Consider the following 20241-nt stretch of genomic DNA (forward strand, 5'->3'; position numbering starts at 1 on the left):
CTTGTGGAAACATACTCAGAACACCGCCTGGTTTTTGAACAGTTTTGGAGAGAGTACAGGCTACTGTTGACTTGTGGAAACATACTCTTAACACTGCCTGGTTTTTGAACAGTTTTGGAGAGAGTACAGGCTACTGTTGACTTGTGGAAACATACTCATAACACTGCCTGGTTTTTGAACAGTTTTGGAGAGAGTACAGGCTACTGTTGACTTGTGGAAACATACTCATAACACTGCCTGGTTTTTGTACAGTTTTGGAGAGAGTACAGACTTTGGTTGACTCTGTGGAAACATACTCATAACACTGCCTGGTTAGAGAGAGTACAGACTTTGGTTGACTCTGTGGAAACATACTCATAACACTGCCTGGTTAGAGAGAGTACAGACTATGGTTGACTCTGTGGAAACATACTCATAACACTGCCTGGTTTTTGAACAGTTTTGGAGAGAGTACAGACTTTGGTTGACTTGTGGAAACATACTCATAACACTGCCTGGTTTTTGAACAGTTTTGGAGAGAGTACAGGCTACTGTTGACTTTGGAAACATACTCATAACACTGCCTGGTTTTTGAACAGTTTTGGAGAGAGTACAGACTACTGTTGACTTTGGAAACATACTCATAACACTGCCTGGTTTTTGAACAGTTCTGGAGAAAGTACAGACTACGGTTGACTGTGGAAACATACTCATAACACTGCCTGGTTTTTGAACAGTTTTGGAGAGAGTACAGACTACGGTTAACTTGTGGAAACATACCCATAACGCTGTTTTGTTTGTGTCACTGTGTGAGGAGAATGGACTTGATAGTCAGATGAGAAAATGGTGCTTGTGTTCACATGTGTACTGTAATGTCCTATTTCAGCATCCAAAATTATTGCACCAGTTGGCTATATTTCCATGGTTTGTGGGATGAAAAACCGAAAAAAAGCAAGATGGTGGCACGTTAGTGTAATGACTGAATCTTCATCATAACTGAGTGAAATAACGTACAAAATATAAGTAAAAAATCCACTGAAAATGGGTCACAAAGTCAACTAATGGTAATGTAATTTCATGCATGCACAAAAAAATGCCCATGAAATAGGTGCAATAATGTGTGTGTGTGTGTGCGCGCATGCGCGTCTCTGTGTGTGTGCGCGCGCAAATGCATGCGTAGCGATCATTGGTGGGGGAACCTGATCTAATCCAGTTAATACACTTTTATTACAGTTCAATGACACTTACCCTGTAAATCTTAATCACCAAATTTGTCGTATCAGCTGCAGGACTCATGCATATTCAAAGCAGATCAACCTTGGTGGAACCCGCATGGAAGAGATGTGTAAGCGGGTACCACTGTTCCGCTCTGCTGTCGTCGTTACCAATTTGTTAATGGAATCTCACACACACACACACATGCACTCACACGCTCACACTTACACGTACCCACCTGGGGTGCTTGAAGAGGAGAATGGTGCCGAGACAGCTAATCACGAGATGGGACGTTGAGAGGGTGGTCTTCATCTTCGGGCTTTTTGTTCCTGTGTCTGTTGGGGGGGGGGGGGGGTCGGTCCCCTTGTTTGCTGGCTTTTTGTCGATTGTGGTCGTATATAATTATGTGATGCTGAATTGTCTGTGTGCGTTTTGTGAGAGGAGTGTGAAACTACTACTACAAGGTTTGTTTGTGTTGTGTGAGAGGTGTGTGTGAAATTACAGGGTGATTATATAGAGATATATAGAATTGTGTGAAATTACAGGGTGGTTATATGGAGTTGTGTGAAATACAGAGTTGTGTGAAATTACAGAGTGATTATATAGAGTTGTGTGAAATTACAGAGTGATTGTATAGAGTTGTGTGAAATTACAGGGTGGTTATACAGAGTTGTGTGAAATTACAGGGTGGTTATACAGAGTTGTGTGAAATTACAGGGTGATTATATAGAGTTGTGTGAAATTACAGGGTGGTTATATAGAGTTGTTTGAAATTACAGGGTGATTGTATTCATATAGAGTTGTGTGAAATTACAGGATGGCTATATAGAGTTGTGTGAAATTACAGGATGGCTATATAGAGTTGTGTGAAATTACAGGGTGATTATAATTATTGAGTTGTCTGAGAGGTGCGTGAAATTACAGGGTGGTTATGCTGAGTTGTGTGGAATTACAGGATGGTTATATAGAGTTGTGTGAAATTACAGGATGGTTATATAGAGTTGTGTGAAATTACAGGATGGTGATATGGAGTTGTGTGAAATTACAGGATGGTGATATAGAGTTGTCTGAGAGGTGTGTGAAATTACAGGGTGGGAATGTTGAGTTGTGTGGGAGGAATGTGAAACAAGCACGGGGTCCCAGAGTGCTAACAATCAGCGTCATAGACAGAGGGAAAAAAATGTTCACAAACTGACAATTAAAAACATAGACCACTTGAAGTTGAATCAAAGATATACAAGCAGTGGAACTATATTTTCCGTGCGTGTGTGTGTGTGTGTGCGCGCGCATGCGTGCCTGTGTGTGCATGCGCTCCCGTGTGCGTTTGTGTGTGTGTCCTCCAACTCCACCCCACACAGGTGACGAAAACCCAGAGCCTGCCTGTATCCTGCACCCAGAACTACCAGGAGCTGCTCCAGACGGAGCGCCTGCAGCAGTGGGAGATGGAGCAGGACTTCCTCCAGGCCCAGCTCCGCCACCGACCCCCCACCCGCTCGCGCTCTCTGACCCCCGACCCCGTGGAGCGCCCCCGCTCCCTTTCCACCGGCCCCCCCGCCCCCAGGGCCCGCTACTCCCACTCGCCTGACCGCCTCCCCACCCCGGAGCGTGGGTTGGCTCTGGCGCCGGCTTCGGCTGCGGCTGCGGCTCACCTGAACCCTATCCCGGAGAACCCTCGGCTGCTGGCTAACGGGTTTCGACAAGCTGCGGCTGTTTCGGCAGCGAATGGTGGGCACCACTATGAGATGGGAGGAGGAGGAGGTGGTGGTCCCCCTCATGGACACCACGCCCAGGCCCACCCTCCTCCTCCCCAGGGGAGGGTTCTTTCGCCCCCACCCCCCTCATCGGTGGTGTACGAGAGCGTGTTTGCATCCGGGCCCGGCTACCACCTCCACCGCCCCCAGCCTCAGCACCCCCAGCCCCACCCGCAGGCTTTCGTGACGCACAGCATGCGCACCCCTGCCGCCCAGGGTCCACTGCGTGCCACGGGACCTCACCAGCATCATCCCCTTGACATGAGTGAGTTTTTGGGTTTGTGGGTAGGTCACGGTCAGTTTGGATTTATTTTATTTTATTTTATTGTGGGTGGTTGCAGTCAGTTTGGATTTTTTGTTTTATTTTATTTTATATTATTTTATTTCATTTAGTTTTATTCTATTCTTATTTTATTTTATTTCATTTTGTTATATCTTATTTTCATTTTCTGATCTTATCCCATATATTTTTGGAGCATTTTGTTTCATATTTTTTTATGATACCGATGATGCTGATCATGCTGTAGTAATCAATATGGGGGTCTCTCAAGGTTTTTTGGACTACTTCTTGAACAGGTTTAACAGTACTCTTGGCTTCTTTTTTTTGTTGCGATGTATCCTGGCATCCACCAGGCCTGAGAGATACAGACACCTGCAGTATTGGTCAGGAAATTTGAGCATCTGGACACTGCCAAAGATGAGACTGTGAAACTGAGGATCCTCAGCTGAGGGGTGTCATCCCATTTGAGCTATAGCACTCTCAGCTGTGAGGAGGAGCCGGCCATAGGCAGAAAAACCAAACCAAACAATCAAAACAAAAAAAAAAAGGCCCCCCCATCCCCACCTCCCGAACAAAACACCTTTGCTGAGGCAAGAACCTGTTTCCTCTCATCTATCAGTGATGTGGTACACATTGATTTTTTTTTTTTTTTTTTTTGTCTTTTCTTTCTTTTTTTGTGTGTGAAGGAGTTTTGATTTTTGATTTTTTGTTACCCATGATTCTGTTTTGCTTGCATTTTGAAAAAAATCCTGTAGTTTAACAGTACTCTTGGCTTCTTTTTTTTTTGTTGCGATGTATCCTGGCATCCACCAGGCCTGAGAGATACAGACACCTGCAGTATTGGTTTTTTTTGTGTGTGAAGGAGTTTTGATTTTTGATTTTTTGTTACCCATGATTCTGTTTTGCTTGCATTTTGAAAAAAATCCTGTAGTTTATGTTAGTTACATTTGTAACTGATATCAGAAAGAGAGAGAACAGTGTGAATGATTTGGGTGTAAATCTTGAACATGTCAACATTGTCTTAACAAAATTCTGTTTGTGCGTTTGAGAGAAAGAAGGTAATTGAATGTTTGAGATAGATAGATAGCTAGAGAAAGAGAGAGAGAGAGAGAACTCAGAACTCATGATTTAATGCACTAGGCCATATGCCCATGTCATAGGGATGAGGACAAAGAAACAGAAAAGAAACACTCCCAAAAAACAAACAAACAAGAGTACCAACTGGACCCTCATGAGCACCCCATAGATGTACAGACACAAGTTTGAAAACAAGAATATGGGTTTCCTTTTCACAAATCGAAGTGTGGTGGCTAGCATCTGTATCCAGTGGAGCTGAGGAAAACATTCATTCGAAGGAGTAGACTTGAAAGAACTGCTGTTATACAAAATCCCGCATGTTGTGTCAAGTCTGTGGCTATTGTCGCTGAAAACAAAGCACACTGCCAAGAGAGAGAGAGAGAGAGATGTGATAATCTTTCTCAAATCTGCCTGTATCTGGGTCAAAGAGTTATGGTTGTTTTTCAGGGGGAAACAACCGAGTTATTGTTGTTTTTCAGTGGTGGGAAATAACGGAGTTGTTTGCTGTTTTTCAGGGGGAAATAACCGCGGTGGGCCTCCACAGAGGCAGCCCGTGCCTTTCGGAGCCATGTCCAACCCAGTGTATGACAGCTTCCCACAGCGCTCGCAACCATACCGTGTGACCCCGGAGAGAGACGTGCTGCCCCCACGACCTCAGAGTGCCTCGTCAGCACAGGATGTGTATGCAAATGCAGTGTTTGGGTTGTTAGTTTTCTTCTGGGTTTTTTTTGGGGGGGGGGTTTGGAGGGTTTTTAGGGGGGGGGGGGGGGGTTGTTTGTTTTTTGTGGTGGGACAGTATTGGGAACAGTATGATTTGGTGGTTTGTGTAAGTGATAAAACATGTGTGCACTTGCACATGGATGGATGTATGCACGTGAGCACACACACACACACACACACACACACACACCCTTAAGCACATGCACACGCACACGCACACACACACATGCATGGCAAATTGAAGAAACTAAACTTTGCCTGCTCAGTGGTAGGCGTGCATAAGACCTTTTTTTTTATGTCATCTGCGTTAAGGATGATGTGGAAAGCAGGGGATGAGAGGTCAAAGATCAAGGTCATTATTCAGCAAAACAATGAAAGCTCAGTGGAGCTCATTTCAAACATCCAATTTTCATTACACCTGACTTATAGTGACTCAGGCCATGATAGCAGCATGATCGTGATCTTGAAATTCAAGTTGAGGTGTTAAAGGTGAAGGTCACAACATGGCACACTGTGATAATTGGAGAAATTTGGATTGGTTGGTACAAAAGAGAAAAAGGTCTTGTTTTTTGTCTGTTCCATCATGGCTGTGGTCAGTTAAGTGGGTCATCATATGTATGTTAATCTTAAGTACCTTGCCACTCTTGTAATTTTTTATTATTATTATTATTTTAATCATTATTGGGCAACATTTGTATTATTTTCTGTGTGACCAGCAGGTTAAAAGTTTAATGATGATGATGACAATGTGGATACTTTCAAAGCGCCCATCCTCGCTCAGAGACTGAGGAGCTCTTAGTGCTTCAACAAACAGATTCATTTGCATATAGTTTGGGACGGTTTATGTGCAGGTTAGGCATCAGCTCCTTAATTAAAAAAAAAAAAAAAAAAAAAAGAGAGAGAGAGAGAGAGAAATGAATGATTAAAGAAAATGTGATGCAGTTTGTACAGATCAGTCAGCATGCTTGGACGCAGTCTGGAAACGGAAACTGATTGGATGACATTGTTCTGTGTTGTGTCCCCCTAGGGGCCGAATGGAGAGGATGGAGGCCCAGATTGCCTCCCTTGCCGCCTGGGTCCACCAGGTGCAGACGTCACCGGCAGAGGCGCCACCCGCACGCCGCAACAGCACCAGAAGCACCAGCAGCGGACAGTCAGAGGGCACGGACACCTACCCTGCCTCCTCCGGCAGCAGTGAGTTCTTCAGTGTTTGGGGAGACTGCGGTGATAAGATGTATGGTGTAGGCTAGGTAATTATGAAATGAGTTTTTGTTTGAGGATATTGCCGTGATAAGGCGTATGGAGTAGGATAAGTAGTTATGAAATGAGTTTTTGTTTGGGGATATTGCGGTGATAAGGCGTATGGGGTAGGATAGGTAGTTATGAAATGTGTACATGCGGTGATAAAGTGTATGGCATTGAATAGGTAGTTGTGAAATTAATGAACATCATGGGTGGGAATATTTTTTGCGTTATATGGATTTCCATAATTGATGGCATTTTGGTGATTAAAAATAGAAAGAGAATTTTTTCCCTTGTATTTTATATTGTTTCTGTGTTAAGACATGTATTTTGGTTAAGTGGTGCCTGGATCCTGTCCACAAATGTTTCATTAATAGAAAAAATATGAAAGACTTTTGTATAATTGTTCTTGGGAGAGCAGTGATAAGGTGTACATCACGTGACAGGTATTCACTTTGTCAAGTCTGCGCCCAGGCTTTTTGAAGTCTTTGGAAACCAGTACTTGTTTTACAAAATAGATCCCTCTTTACACCCTTTTTTCTGTCTTTAGTATTGTTTCTTTAACTTTTTATTTGGGTGTGTTTATTTTATTTTAATTTTTCTTTGTTTTTCATCTCTTTGATTCAGAGTTATGCATGTTTGTGAATGTCTGGTGTGAAAGTGCTTTGATTTTATTTCTGCACAAGATATACAGTGTTTTACAGATAGATTTATTATCAAATACATTACTTAATATTATTATGATTATCATATTTGTTATTATTATCAGTAGTAGCAGTAGTAATATTGATATTATTATCACTATTAACGATTTATGTATGATTGTTCTATGGATAGTGGTGATAAGGTGTACATCATAGGATAAGTATTTATGATATACAAAGGTAGAACAGGTGGCTGTGACATAAAGATGTTTGTATTTATAATTGTTATGGGACAGTGGTGATGAAATGTATGTCATTGAACAGGTAATCATAATTTGCAAAGGTTTGTGTAGAATTGTTCTTGGGATAGAACTGGTAGTTTTGATAACTTAAAAAAAAAAAAAAATGTTCAGGCGAAAGTGGTGAAAAGGTGTACATCACAGAACAGGTATTTAGGTGAAAAGGTATGCGTCATAGAATAGGTGTTTTGATGAAAAGGTGTACATCATAGAACAGGTATTTTGGTGAAAAGATGTACATCATAGAATAGGTATTTTGGTGAAAAGATATACATCATAAAACAGGTATTTTGGTGAAAGGATGTACATCATAGAATAGGTATTTTGGTGAAAAGGTGTACATCATGGAACAGATGTTTAGGTGAAAAAGGTGTATATCATAGAATAGGTATTAAGGTGAAAATGTGTACATGATAGAAAAGGTATGTTACAGCGCGTGTAGCTTTTAGAGGTGTTTGATTGGCTAAGAGCGGACTGGGCAAGACGGATCGTCTTTTCACTGTTAGCCGCGCAAAATTTGGCCAAGCAGAGCAAACTGATAGGCCTAGTTTGCATCAGTTTGACATGGTAAGTATATGTATCACCAAACATGGAGTATAATATACAAACTCATTCTTTTTGGTGAAAAGATGTACATCATAGAACAGGTATTTAGGTGAAAAATGTGTACATGATTGAATAGGCATTTTGATTAAAAGTTGTACATCATAGAACAGGTATTTAAGTGAAAAGTTGTGCATCATAGTTCAGGTGAAAAGGCGTAGATCATAGAAAAGGTATTTATGATATAAAAGATGGGCTAATGGTCACATGATGTTCATCATGAAGTGTATGTTTATGACCAAAAAAATATTTACATAGATTTTTTTTTCTTGGGATAGAACAGGTATTTATGATATAAAGAGTATGTATGATTGTTCTTATGTTACTGTTGATATGGTGTATGTTATGGAATAGGTTGTCATAAAATGAAGACTATGTATGATTGTACATTCTAGGGATAGAATAGGTATTTATGATTTAAACATTTATGCATGATTTTTCTTTGGATAGCGCTGATTAAGTTTTACATCACAGAATAGATATTTATACTACATACAATAGAGATTACGTATGATAGCTCTAGAGACAGAATGAATTTATGGATAATGATTAATGTTTTATTCAGTTACATTCTTGGATCAGTGGTGATAAGATGTACATTATAGAACAGGTATTTATCATGCATACAAAGATGAATCTATAATTATGGGATATGATATATTCTCAATAGGGTATATTGGAATAGTGCTTTATGGCATATGAATTCAAATGCTAAATAATCTTTTCTTTTAAAGATTTCTTCTCCTTAACCTGCTGCACCAGTTCAGCACACACACAAAAAATACTATGACTTTTTAAAGCTGACGATGGTGTTTCAGGCATCTGTTTGTGTGCACACGTATGTGTGTGTAGTTTTGTTCCTGCACATGTGTTCAGGTGTATGTGTGTGCACATGTGTGAGTGTGTTGTGTGTTTGTGCATGCATTCATGCATACACGTGCACATGTGTGGTGTATGTGTGAACGTGTGTCTGTGTGTGCGTGTGTACATGACGTGATGTCTGTGTCCCTAATGTGCATGACTTTAATGCATGCTCCTTTTTCTGATTTTTCAAATGCATGTTTCAGACTTTTCAGGTTACTTGCCATTTGCATTTTACTCTTAACTTTATCTACAAACTCTTTTAGTGTAAATTAACATTGTCTACAAACTCTTTACATGTGAAATTTACAATGTCTACAAACATTTTAAGAGTAAATTTACATTGTCTGCAATTTCTTGAATGTACATTATCTTCAAACTCTTTAAATGTAAAATTGATGTAATCACCAACTCGTGGATTCTTGTGATGTGAACAGTCATTTGTTTGATTTTGTATTTTAGATGAGAAATCAAAGCATAACCTCAGTTTTCTTGCTGATTAAAACAACCATTATTCATTTCTTGATCCTTTGTCTTAGAATTTGTAACTGAGCACTCTGCAGTTCTATTGTACGAACTGGACTACAGAATGAGGCAGAGAAAAAGAAGCTCGTTTTCATGAACAAGACAAGCATGCCTTTTGAATCACATGAGATCATGTAAACTGGAATTGTCTTGTACATGAAATACAAGTTGCTTTTGACATTGTTGAAGTGGGAATGTATAAAAACTTACAGCCCAGAGCTGTCTTGCACAAGTGAACTTAGCAGTGCTAAATTTGCTTATCATTGAAAATTTCCTAAGTCTGTGGAATTAGCGTAAACTTGGGAAAATTCTTAACACCAAACTCAGCACTGCAAAGATCCCTAGAACAACTCAGTCTTGGTATACAGTTTTTATTTGGATTAGACTGGTAGAAAGGATTTAGTCATTGAAGTGCTGAGAAACATTAGTGTTTATGAATTGCTTAACTTTTTTTTTTTTTTTTTTTTTTACTCATAGCTAATTCTTCTTTGCAGAGCAAAACGGTGACTCCAGCTTTTCGACAACGCCTGGTACTAATCAAATAGATCTTTTTTTTTTTTTGAATAGCTAGCTTTGTACATTGATTGTTGTTGAATCCCATACCCCACTCCTCTCCACTGGTGTTGTGCTGTCATTTGCTCTTGTGGGTGTTTCTGCTTGGAGCTTTATGTACAGTACGCAATGATTATAGGTCTATGAATGCACACAACACACCCTGCAGCACAGCACACAGCAGCACATGGCAGCACAGCACAGCACAGCACAGCACAGCACAGCACACCACAGCAACATGGCAGCACAGCACAGCACAGCACAGCACAACAGCACAGCACACCACAGCACAAGATTCCACACCACGCCACACCACAGCACAAGATTCCACACCACACCACACCACACCACACCACACCACAGCACAAGATTCCACACCACACCACACCACACCACACCACACCACACCACACCACACCACAGCACAAGATTCCACACCACACCACACCACACCACACCACACCACACCACACCACACCACAGCACAAGATTCCACACCACACCACAGCACAAGATTCCACACCACACCACACCACACCACAGCACAAGATTCCACACCACACCACAGCACAAGATTCCACACCACACCACAGCACAAGATTCCACACCATGCCACAGCACAAGATACCACACCACACCACACCACAGCACAAGATTCCACACCACACCACACCACACCACACCACACCACAGCACAAGATAACACACCACACCACACCACACCACACCACAAGATACCACACCACACCACACCACACCACACCACAGCACAAGATAACACACCACACCACACCACACCACAGCACAAGATAACACACCACACCACACCACACCACAGCACAAGATTCCACACCACACCACACCACACCACACCACAGCACAAGATAACACACCACACCACACCACACCACAGCACAAGATTCCACACCACACCACACCACACCACACCACACCACACCACACCACACCACAGCACAAGATTCCACACCACACCACACCACACCACACCACAAGATACCACACCACACCACACCACACCACAGCACAAGATTCCACACCACACCACACCACACCACACCACACCACACCACACCACACCACACCACACCAACACCCTGTGACACCATACAGCATAACTTTCTCAATCCATTATTTCGGAAACCATTTGTGCATCAAAGGCTTGTCACTCACACATTACAGTCTCTCAGCCCACGCTTGAGTGCGACTCACACAGGTACACAACGACAAACTTTGAACTAAAAAGTTTTAAAGAAATAAAACATTTCGATTGAAATAAAAACATTCCCCAACTGTCTTCTTTTTTTTTTTTTTTTTTTTTTTTTCTTTTTTTTTTTTTTTTTTCATGTTTTGGAAGTTCTAAGGGCTTTTCAGTTTTGTCACCAGGCTTGAAGTTGATCAACTGAAACAAGTTCACCTGTGTGATTCTTTACTTTCTGGTTTTGTTGTTGTTGATATATTTCATCTTGTGCCCCCTCCCCACACATGTATACGTACTACTCTTCATGACATTTCAACTGGGAGTTGCTATAATCATTTCAGTCTGTGAAAAAAAAAAAAAAAAGAAAAAAGAAAATAAGATTATGTCTTCTTCTTGTTGTGGTGACATCCACAGGGTGAACATTCTGTTTCTCATCAGCATACAGCTTGGCTTCATGTCTGCTTAGCGGAAGAGAACCAGGACTGGGTTGCTCGAGCGATTTTTAGCAGTGCTGACTTTGCTCATTGCTAAGTCTGCTGATTCTGTAGACTTGTGTAAAATTATTAACGCTGAGCAAAGTTAGTGCTGCTAAAACCACTCATGCAAGTACCCAGCTCTGTTGATTTCAGCAGGCACACTGTGCTGTGTGGGCAGATGGGCACACTGCAGTTGATCACAGATTATTGTCTGGTTTAAAATGGAGTGGTTGTGATTGCAGTTGAAATGTGTGTGTGTGTGTGTGTGTGTGTGTGTGTGTGTGTGTGTGTGAGAGAGAGAAATTTGGGGTTGTGTGTGTGTGTCCATGTTGGTGTGGACATTTGTGTGTGCATGTATGTGTCTGTATGTGTGTGTTTGTGTGTGTGCATTTGTGTGTGTATGCATTCATGTGTATGTGTGTGTGCATTCATGTGTAAGTGTGTGTGTGTGTGTGTGTGTATGTATGTGTATCTGTGTTTGTGTGTGAAAACACACACATAGATAGATTTAATACATATTATATCTTATCTGAAAGTTGTCTTTCTGACTTGAAATTCATAGCTTTACTGCTTTTTTGTGTTGCTCAGCAAACATTGTATGCTTTTTGCATGTGTACCACCCAGCCTTCATTTTAGGGTTCATTATTCTGAAAGTCAGGAAGCTAGTTTTGATTTAGCTTGTAGATTTGCTAAAAACATTTTGAAACAAGATTTACTGCCTTCATATAGGATATTTATTTGCTTATTGCAATTTTGCTGTTTTGTGTTTGAAAACGCTCTGTGTATTTGTTGTCCAGAGTAGTGGTAGTATTTTTTGTAAACAGTGCATGTTGATTCTTTCGAATGTTGCGGTCGTTTCCTCTGTAACAAATTCATGTTTTGTATCCATGTGCTTCTGACATACTTGCTTGTTTATTATATTTGTGAAGCAGCCAGAGAGTAAAACAAAACTTATAATTTCATTTTAAGAATGAAAAGGAAAGTGCATTTGTATGTGTGGAAGGCTATGTAAATGAAGATGTGACACAATTTTTAGAACTCACAAAATATCCTTTCATGGTTTGTTGACAGCTAGCTGCAGTAGTTGTCAAATTCCACTTTTCAGTTAAAAAAAAAAAAATTGCTGGGCAAGTTGATCTGCAATGATAAATTTAGAACCAGTAAAAGAGTACTTTTTTTGCTTTTAGTCATGATTTTTTTTCAGTCCATGAATTTTTCAGCCATAGTAATTTTAAAGTAATAATAATGTAGTTTCACTTTTGCATACATGCTGCTGGATTGGGGTGTGGCATGTCTGTAGATTTACAAGGATTTAGACTTTATATTTGTATTTGTATTTGTATTTCTTTTTATCACAACAGATTTCTCTGTGTGAAATTTGGGCTGCTGTCCCCAGGGAGAGCGTGTCGCTACACTACAGCGCCACCCTTTTTTTTTGCATTTTTTCCTGCGTGCAGTTTTATTTGTTTTCCTATCAAAGTGGATTTTTCTACAGAATTTTGCCAGGAACATCCCTTTTGTTGCCATGGGTTCTTTTATGTACACTAAGTGCATGCTGCACACAGGACCTCGTTTTTTGTCTCATCCAAATGACTAACGTCCAGACCACCACTCAAGGTCTAGTGGAGGGGGAGAAAATATCAGCGGCTGAGCCGTGATTCAAACCAGTGCGCTCAGATTTCTTTCGCTTCCTAGGCGGACGCGTTACCTCTAGGCCATCACTCCACATTTGAAGATTCAGTTGCTGAAAAATGCATAGAGGGGCAGGTTAGAGGACCACTCTTTGAGTGAAAACAGGTTATGATGGTTTGTACATGGTGTGAAAAAAAAAAGAGTCATACAGTCATAATGTTTTCATTTTGTTGGTCTGTTGCTCTCTCTGTCTCTCCCTTTCCTTAATGGTAAAAAAAAAAAAAAAATCATAAAACCTATAATGAAACTGACATGAGGTGACTGATGTCATGTCTATGCTGTGCAGTGATATCGGGGTTTTTTCTGGGTTTTTTTTTTTAGAAATGATGTCTTTACATTAGCATACAGTGATAATTTTGTATTTTGTATCGAAAAAAAAAAAGAAGAAAGAAAGAAAAAGAGAGAGAGAAATATAATCATAAATATAGACAGACAGACATTCATCCCAAAAGCATATAGTATTAGCACACAGTTGATGATTTTGTATAAAAGATATTTAAAAAAAAAAATTTTTTTAAAGATATATACATATCATACAGATTTGTCCCAAAACCATGTAACGGCATCATTTAACTAACTTAACCCTTTCACCGCCAAGCTCGCATTTATGCACAGGCATGGTAGAGGACCCATGTACCTGAAAGGTGACCATTCATTGGTCTGTTGTCCATGAACCTACTGCTCTTAATGTTCGGTGGTAGGATAGGCCATATTTTCTATACATCGGAGGGGGAATCCCCAGCTATTCTTAGCCACTGTCTTTTCTGTGTTTATACCACAAGGGAGTTTTGTACTCTAAATTGACTGGCGGTGAAAGGGTTAACAATCCCCTCTCTGTGTGTGCAGGTCTTTCGGACATCCCCGCGGCCTGCTCCCAGCCTCCCCCGCCCCCCCAGCCCCCACAACCCCCACAGCCCTCCCAGCCACAGCCGGTGGTGACGGCGGACATGCGCGACAAGATCAACGACGTCCGCTGCCGCATGCAAGAGCTGAGGGTGGAGCTGCATGGGCTCCGGAGGATGGAGCAGCTGAACCAGGAGGCCATGAGGGACGCCTTCACTGACACCCTGTCCAAGATCAAGGTGTGTGGGGGGTCAGGAGGGGATGTAGGGTCAAGGGGGGAGGAGGGTGCTGGGGGAGGGGGGAGAGGGTTGTCAGGATCTGTGTGTGTGTTTTCTTCTGTTTAACGTCTATTCACTATAAGTGTTTTTAGACGGAAAGGAGTAAAGTAGTGTATAAAGGAAAGGGAATGCATGTGAATATTAGTGTAAAAAAAAAAAAGAAGAAAAAAGTTCATGTTATGTATCAGAGGAAAAGTATATTATAAGAAAAAGTCTAAAGAGGTTGTGGTGTGTATTGAATGAGTTGTCATGGGAAGGAGAATATGTATATGCATATCAACAAGTATTAACCTACAACAATGTGTGTGTGTGTGTGTGTGTGTGTGTGTGTGTGTGTGTGTGTGACAGGGGTGTTTCTGTGTTGGCATTGAAAAATTATTATTTCATTTGAAATTATTAATTGATTCCGTGTTGAAGATCAAGGTGTGTGGGGAGATTTGGTTTGCCTCTCTGGCTGGATCACGTAATTATGCTGCTGATGCTCGTTTTCTTGGGGTGGGGTGGGGGAGGGGTGGCGAGGGGGGGGGGGGGGATTTGTCCATCCAACGTGGCATTTAGGAAAGAAAAAGTCTTTACACTTTTTTTTTTTTTTTTTTTTTTTTTTTTTTGATGGTCATGATCTTGAACTTGTGTGTAGTGATGTAGTGGAAAATTTAATGCTTTGCTTTTGATTTTTAAAATGTTTGATTTTCTTTTCTTTTTTTTTGGGGTGGGGGAATGGTTGTAATCTAAAACTTTGTATGCAGTGATGTAGTGGAACATTTTATGCTTGGCTTTTGATATTTGAAATATTCTAATTTTTATTTTATTTTAAGAATGTGATATATATAAATGTCCAAAATGTTCAGTTTTTTTGTTTTGTTTTTGATCCTCTGACAAAATACTGATGGAATGGTCAACATCAGGGTGAACATCCTAGGTTTAAGCATTTGTACTTGAGCCTAGTTTTCTTTTCCTTTTTTATGGGTTGTTTTCATGTTCTATCGGATCCGTATTTACAGTTTTTCAGCCATGGTATGGCACTGAGTGCTTGGCTTGGCTTGGTTATAGCAAAGATAAGATTCTTTCAGAATGGTTGAAATCTTTTTCAATGAGAGTAAATATGGTTGTTTTCTTTTGTTATTTTTAAGCTGGTTGAAATCTGTTTCAATCAATCAGAGTAGATGTGATTGTTTCTTGTTATTTTTAAGCTGGTTGAAATCTTGTTCAATCAGTCAAGTGTGTGTCTGTGTGTATATATATTATATTTATATATATATATATATATATATATATATATACATATGGTTGTTTCTTGTCCTCTGTGCAGAAAGTGATCAGTGCTGTGCCAGGGGCAGACGACCAGGTGATTCGACAGCAGCGTTTCGAAGTGAACTCCCTTGCAGAGGTGTACCGGCAGGACAAAGCAAAGGTTGAAAAAGAGCTGAGGTATGTGTGTGGTCTGCCCCTTAATTCACTGAGATGGTCTGCCCCTTAATTCACTGAGAACTGTACAGTGGTTCTCAGACTGGCATTAGCAGTTGTAAGCCATTGTAGAGATGGAAGTTTTTGAGACAGAAGTTGTTGAGATGGAAGTTGTTGGGCGCTCATTGGGAACTGTGCGGGGCATTAACAGTTTTATTGTAAGCCATTGTAGAGATGGAAGTTTTTGAGACAGAAGTTGTTGAGATGGAAGTTGTTGGGCGCTCATTGGGAACTGTGCGGGGCATTAACAGTTTTATTGTATGTAAGCCATTGTAGAGATGGAAGTTTTTGAGATAGAAGTTGTTGAGATGGAAGCTGACAAGCGCAACAGCCAATGTGTTACAGCATTGAACTGTCAGCTTGAGGGTTCAGGGTCTGAATCCTGGTCACACACAGTATGTTGTGGGTTAAGGGTAGAGATTTGATTCCAATCTTTCATGTCAACAGATATGCAGACCCACGGATGCCTGAATACCCCCTTCATATGCTTGCAGAAAATGAAATTATGCGCACTAAAGGTTCAGTACTCCATTGGGTCTGGAGCAAAACTGTTTAGTTTGTTTTGTTTTGTTTTTAAACCATACCTGGAAAGAACAGAGGGTGGTTTTGAGTGGATTTTCTTAAGCCTTAAAAAAAGAAAAGAAAAACAAGAATAGAATTGGAAATTTTGGGGGCAGAATTTAGTAGAAATGCTTAAAAGACACTTAAGTGGTGAAAAAAATAGAGAGCCTTTTTTTTTTTGTATTTGAGTTGCAATTAAAATGCAAAAGAATTCATACTATCCCATTACTTTTTAAACTCCCCACCCCCTCCCATCAAACTAGTATAATGTTTATACCATAAATTTGTGTTCAATATGGTCTAAGCGTGCCTGCTTGAGAGCTGAAGATTATCCTATGAAAAAACATAATGATAAATCTTTTTTAAAAAGCTGACAGTAGAGGTTTGGAAGGTGCAGTTGCATGTAAGTGTGCGGACAGGACCACATGTATGAAGGACTAATATGTCTTGTGTGTGTGTGTCTGTGTGCGTGCGTGCGTGCGTACGTGCGTGCATGTGTGTGCGCGCGCGTGTGTGTGTGTGTGTGTGCGTGCGCATGGAAGTGTGTGTGGTGTGGTGTGTGCATGTGCATGAGAGTGTTTGATGCGTGTGTGTGTGTGTGTGTGTGTGCGTGTGTGTGTGTTCATGTGTTTGATGGGTGTGTATATGTGTGTGTGACAGTGACCTGGAAAGCAGTGTGGAAGAACTGAAGCAGGACGTACTGGCGCGGAAGTGCCGTGTGAACATCTCTGACGTGGAGGGTCTTGCCCTCATGCTGTCCAACATCACCAAGTCCCTGGCCGACCTCAAGGGTCAGTCACTGGGGTTGTCACACATACACCTGCATGCCTACTGTTGCATAATTTTGTGTGTTTTTTTTACACATTTTTTTCCATTCAAGTGTGATAAAAATCAACAATGAATAAAGATATGCCACCCAAAAAGAGAAACAAAATTGAAATAAGGAAAGTACACCTTTTGTTGTTCTGCTCATTTCTATTTCTGGAATGACCGGTGCAATAGCCGAGTGGTTAAAGCATTGGGCATTCAATTTGAGGGTTCTAGGTTCAAATCACAGTAACGGCGCCTGGTGGGTAAAGGGTGGAGATTTTTCCAATCTACCAGGTCAACATATGTACAGACCTGCTTGTGCCTAAACCCCCTTTGTATGTATACGCAAACAGAAGATCAAATACACATGTTAAAAATCCTGTAATCCATGTCAGCGTTTGGTGTTTTATGGAAACAAGAACATACCCAGCATGCATAAGTGGAGTATGGCTGCCTACATGGCTGGGTAAAAATGGTCATACACGTAAAAGCCCACTTGTGTATGTATGAGTGAACGTGGAGCCCTCGAAGAAGAAGAAGAAGAAGAATTTCTGGTATTGCTTTGTCCACCATTTGTGAAAGCAGTGTTGGACAATGACTACAAAGAAGTGGTATCAAGGGGAGCAATCTTGTTATCAAGGGGAGCAATTCAGGGGATTGGAATGTTGGCATCAGACTAAAAAATCTTTATGGATTTAATATGTGAAACAAGCTTTTAATATTCTTTGTTTTGTTCGGGGGAGGAGGTGGGAGGAGAATTAAAAAATATAATTATTCCACTGTTACCCTGCTGTTATTATAGTGTTTTGACTTGCTACGAACACATGTGCTTGACTAAGAGTATGGAAAGGGAAGGGGTGTGTCGTGGAAGGGTTATTTACATCATTACTTGGGAACCACATGGATGATGGATCTGAATGGTTATGGTTTCTTCCATCAGCACGGTTTCCCAAAGTTCACGAGAGTCTGAGGAAGGTGATGGCTGGAGAGATGGAGATCGTCGTCAAAGAAGAAAAGTGAGTTGCATCTAGAAATGTAAACAAACATACATTCCTGTACATACATGCACACAACAGATTTTTTTTTGTTTGTTTGTTGTTGTTTTTTGAAGTGTTGCAGTATGAAAACTTAATGTGCATACATGAGCACATATGCACATGTATATGTGTGCAGCATACTGTATTTTCTCAAAATATAGTTTTCTTAGTCACAGGACAAAGTTGAAACTGTTGTTAATTTAACATATCAGGTTCCTTCAGGTTTTGAGTAATTTTTTGTTTTGTTTTGATTTTGCTCTTATTATTTAGTATATTTGTAGGATTTTTTATCCATTTATTTTTGCTTTAGATAGGAGTTCATTCTTCTTATTTGCTTTGGATTCAAGTACATTATTATTTGCCGAAGGGCTTGATTACATTCTTACTTTTTGCATCAAGTATGTGTACACTTGTATTATTTGCTGTAGGTACGAGTACATCCTTATTATTTAATGTTCATGGACAACTACAAACTGTATATCTGAGGACATTTTGTGTGTGGTAATTGTATTTTGTTGCTTGTGATGTGTACCTTTGTTTAAAAAACATTATGTTGCCACTCTCAGATTTCTCAAAGACGAACCGGTGCAGATAGAAGCTGCCTTGAAGAGATGCAAGAAACTGACCAGCACTCTGTACACACTGAAAAGGTATGTTGTGTGTGTAAGTGGTGGTGGTGGTTGTTGTGGTTGTTGTTGTTGTTGTTGAAGTGTCTTTTTCCCCCTGCTCGGATGCCAGGGGCTATTTCACTTATCCCCACCTGGAAATTCTGTTCTAGAAATTACTCCTTTTCCATTGCTCTTATTGTTTCTTTCTTCTTTTTTTTCCCCCCTCATTTTCTTTCTGTTATTTTTTTTCTTTCTAATTTTTAGGCTGGTTTGTCCATTCAACATTTTTTTTCTTATAAAAAGCCTTGAATTTTTTGTTGTTGTCATTTCCTGGACTAAATAATTGGGCATTGTCACTATGCTGTTTTTTTGTTTGTTTGTTTGGGGTTTTTTTGGTGCCTAGAACATGTGAGTTGACTGCTGGCATGTAGTTGTTGGTTGGTTTTTGTTTGTTTGTTTGTTTTGGTTTCGTTTGGTTTTCCTGCTATTACAGATAATGTTGAGTATTATGTATGATGATATTTGTGTTCAGTTGTTCTTTATCAACATCAGAAGCATGTCCTTCATCCACGTTTTTGTGCATGAATGTGATTGCAGTTATGCCTAGGTTTCTACCAAGGCTCTGCTGACAGGGTGTTGACTCGTTTTCAGCCTGGGCTAGAAGTATCTGTGATGATAATGATACTACTTCTGCTACTACTTCTAATCATCATCATTATCATCGTCATGTTCCTCATGATAATGACAATACTCTAGATTCGCTTTTATTTCTTTCTGAGCCTCTGATAACATGCTTGATTCTGCAACTGTGTGTGACAGATATGAATGTGAGAATGTACTGGGCCTTCAGAACAAACTTTAATTGCAGATAACTTTTGTACACACTCGCATTGCTAATAAACACACACACACAAACACACACGCACAAACACACACGCACACATGCACAACAAACACACACTCGCACCACACACACACACACACACACACACACACACACACTCGCACGCACGCGCACACACACACACACACACACACACACACACACACACACACACACACACACGTGCCAATTAAGACACAACAGTGCCAATGAACCTGCATAGTGCCAATAAAAACACTGTTTCAGTTTCAAGGAGGCGTCAAAACATGCAGAACGATCCCTATATATGCTACACCAGATCTGTTTCCACACAGACACAGACACACACACACACACACACACACACACACACACACACACACACACACACACACACACACACACACACACACACACACACACACACACACACACACACTGACATAGCACCAACAAGTCTGGCCTTAAAACCCATCTGTTTCCAAGATAGTCTCCTTCTCCTGCCTCTTCTTTGTCTTTCAGTTTATCAAGTTTAGAGTTATAAATGCATGCATGTGAATGGTCCAGGGCTATATAAATACCAGTTGTTATTACATAGCACCAATAACCAACCCCCCCCAACCCCTCCCCCAACCCCCACCCC

General features: G+C 40.6%; 1 protein-coding gene across 3 annotated transcripts in view; it reads left to right on the forward strand.

Annotated features, from left to right (window-relative positions):
• The window catches only part of LOC143293650 (uncharacterized), a 166951-nt gene that overhangs the window by 140130 nt on the left and 6580 nt on the right, over positions 1–20241 (forward strand). For 2 of the 3 annotated variants that reach the window (XM_076604775.1, XM_076604774.1), the window contains 9 exons: positions 2553–3210; positions 4818–4983; positions 6050–6216; positions 9691–9726; positions 13982–14217; positions 15566–15684; positions 16942–17072; positions 18032–18107; positions 18695–18778. In XM_076604775.1, the coding sequence (XP_076460890.1) occupies positions 2553–3210; positions 4818–4983; positions 6050–6216; positions 9691–9726; positions 13982–14217; positions 15566–15684; positions 16942–17072; positions 18032–18107; positions 18695–18778 (1673 nt within the window). The remainder of the gene's footprint in view (positions 1–2552; positions 3211–4817; positions 4984–6049; positions 6217–9690; positions 9727–13981; positions 14218–15565; positions 15685–16941; positions 17073–18031; positions 18108–18694; positions 18779–20241) is intronic. The other variant, XM_076604776.1, reaches the window with a different exon arrangement.

Source organism: Babylonia areolata, chromosome 19, assembly GCF_041734735.1.
Source record: "Babylonia areolata isolate BAREFJ2019XMU chromosome 19, ASM4173473v1, whole genome shotgun sequence".
In the NCBI taxonomy this organism is placed as follows: domain Eukaryota; kingdom Metazoa; phylum Mollusca; class Gastropoda; order Neogastropoda; family Buccinidae; genus Babylonia; species Babylonia areolata.